The 3,144-nt window shown below is 36.1% G+C and overlaps 1 protein-coding gene across 1 annotated transcript; it reads left to right on the forward strand.

Annotated features, from left to right (window-relative positions):
- Positions 1-1,393: 1,393 nt before the first annotated feature.
- LOC149827523 (uncharacterized) lies at positions 1,394-2,216 on the forward strand. Its single transcript, XM_090020336.1, has 3 exons — positions 1,394-1,523; positions 1,606-1,710; positions 1,809-2,216. Exons 1-3 carry the CDS (start codon positions 1,401-1,403, stop codon positions 2,166-2,168), a joined length of 588 nt encoding a protein of 195 aa, XP_089876462.1. The 5' UTR covers positions 1,394-1,400; the 3' UTR covers positions 2,169-2,216.
- The last annotated feature ends 928 nt before the right edge of the window (positions 2,217-3,144 follow it).

The raw sequence follows: 3,144 nt of genomic DNA on the forward strand, positions 1-3,144 counted from the left end.
TTACAGGAAGATGAGTTAGTTGAAGACAGTGATTACTATCAATCAGATGATGTCTGTGACTTCGCTTATGGTCACGATGTTGCGCATGATATGCATGTCATATCTCCATTGGCTGATGAAACATTCATAGAGGAATGTGATCCAAATGATGTACCAAGTGGATGGGCAAACAATGAAGAAGAAGAAGAAGAAGAAGAAGAAGAAGAAGAAGAAGAAGAAGAAGAAGAAGAAGAAAGTCAAACTAGTGACGAGGAAGAATTCTCAAGCTAGTGAGCAAAATCTTATACTACAAACCTCTATTTAAATGCATTGTAATACTTGATGTGAGTTGTATTGCAATACTTGGTGTGAATGATTAAAAATTTTATTTCAATGTATTGTAATACTTGATACGAATGATTCGAATGCATTGTAATACTTGATGTGAATGATTTCAATTATCTGAATGTATTATAATTTATGCAATTAACGAATGATTTGAATTAGTGCAATACTTGATGTCAATGATTTGAATTATTTGAATGCATTGCAATGCTTGATGTGAATGACTTGAATGCATTGTAATACTTGATGTGAATTATTTGAATGTATTGTATGACATATGTTATTTGTTAGAATATGGTTCGTGGAGGTTATAGTGGTCGCTCATCCAGTAGTAGCCAGGCTCAACCTTCATCTTCACGGGCTCCTGTGATAGGTATATCATATAACTAATTAGATGCTTGATTAGTTCAAATGCACATTCTGAGAACTTGGTGTGTATTTTTTTACAGATGATGTTGCGCCTGTACACGACCCACCTATACCAGTTGATCGCACAAGTCAACAGCCAACACAGGAAACAGGGTCTTCTCAGGCTGGCACAAGAAGACTCATTCGAATAGTGTATATCGATAATCGACCGTAAGTATTTTGTTTTCAATTATTGCATATCTTTTAAATATTTTATATTGATATTTACTGTGTAACAATTCATGTGCAGCACGAGGTTTGAGCCACAAGAAGTAGTACGGGAGATTAGGAATTCACTTCTTCAACATCTACCAGGACCAGTTGCTCAATGGAAAGAGTACCCAAAGGAGGTGTTAGACAGATTGTGGTCCTCATTCATGGTATACAGTTGTTCCTCATAGTTAATGTGTTTCATATTTAATTTATTTAAGCAATGTCTACTAACTTTCTGAAAATATTTGTAGGCTTCGAATCGCTTTGCAACTACGGTGGAAGAAAATGATGCAAGGAAGGTGTGGCAGAAGGTGGCTGCCAATCGATTTGCAGACATGCTGCACACTATGAAGACTGCAGCAAAAAAAGCATCTGACGTAGTAGATGATCCATTACTGTGGAAGGACCATGGTCCTATTACTATCAGGAGAGATTACTGGGATGAAATGTGCGATATGTGGGCGGGAGATGCATTTAAAAATCGCTCTGCGAAGGCTTCACAAAATCGATCGAAGATGCCCGAAGCCCATCTACACACAGGTGGATCTAAGACATTTGGGAGCCACCTAAAGAAAATGGTAACTCATCAATATATAATATTAATTTTATAAGTATTGTTGCAAATTTGTGTACTAAATCTTTTGTCATTTAACTTCGTAGGAAGCAGAAAAAGGAGGCAGTGTACCATATAAGGATGTGTTTGTAGAAACACATAAACGGAAGACCACGGGAGTCTTCGTATCAGAGAAGGCGAGAACGACAACGGTATGTATTAATTCTATTAATAATCATTGCAATATATATGCAAGTCATCATAATGTTATCATTAATTATTAATGAATACTTTAAACATTATTTTGTAGGAGGCATATGAGCAACAGATGGTAGAGCGATATGGCGAAGACGCTACTCAACATCCATCATTTGATCCTACAGCATGGGTGACTGCAGCAGGTGAACCCAAAAAAGGTCGCGTGTTCGGGTTTGGGAGTAATATGAACACTTCACCAGTTATTGGTTCTTCCAGTTACGGCTCACCGACTTCTTGCGCCGAGATAAGCTCCAAGCAGCCGACTATTCTTTCCGGTGATGATGTACGCGAGATCATTAATGAATCACTGAATAACTACTTCCAATACACCGTCGCCCCCTTTCTCCGAAATGAGATCAAGGCCGCTGTTCAGGATAGGGGATCTTCGATTCCAGGTCCCTCTCAGGTATAATCACATATATAGTTTTTTTGACTGTCTTAAAGCACATCTGAGCATGGTAGAATCACATATAGAGTTTTTCTAGATGCCTTAGAACACATATGAACATGCTATAATCACATATTCAATTTTTTTACTGCCTTAGCACACATATGAGCATGATAGAATCACATATAAAGTTGTTTTGCCTGCCTTAGAGCACATATAAGCATGCTATATTCACATATTCAATTTTTTTACTGCCTTAGCACACATACGAGCATGATCGAATCACATATATAGTTTTTTGCCTGCCTTAAAGCACATCTGAGCATGGTAGAATCACATATAGAGTTTTTTTATATGCCTTAGAACACATATGAACATGCTATAATCACATATTCAATTTTTTGACTGCCTTAGCACACATATGAGCATGATAGAATCACATATATATATATTTAACTTTTTGTCTGTCTTAGAGCACATATGAGCATGATAGAATCACATATAAAGGTTTTTTGATTGCATTAGAACACATAAGCATGCTATAATCACATATTCAGTTTTTTTACTGCCTAAGAACACATATGAGCATATTATAATCACATATTCTGTTAGTTTGACTGCCTTAGCACACATATGAGCATGCTATAATAACATATAGAGTTTTTTAACTGCCTTAGAACACATATGAACATGTTATATATCATTTATGATAGAATCACATATAAAATTTTTGGCTTTGCCTGCCTTAGAGCACATATGAGCATGCTATATTCACATATTCAATTTTTTTACTGCCTTAGCACACATACGAGCATGATCGAATCACATATATAGTTTTTTGCCTGCCTTAAAGCACATCTGAGCATGGTAGAATCACATATAGAGTTTTTTTATATGCCTTAGAACACATATGAACATGCTATAATCACATATTCAATTTTTTGACTGCCTTAGCACACATATGAGCATGATAGAATCACATATAGAGTTTTTTTATTGC

This window comes from Nuphar pumila, chromosome 10, assembly GCF_984573655.1.
Source record: "Nuphar pumila chromosome 10, dmNupPumi1.hap1.1, whole genome shotgun sequence".
Lineage (NCBI taxonomy): Eukaryota > Viridiplantae > Streptophyta > Magnoliopsida > Nymphaeales > Nymphaeaceae > Nuphar > Nuphar pumila.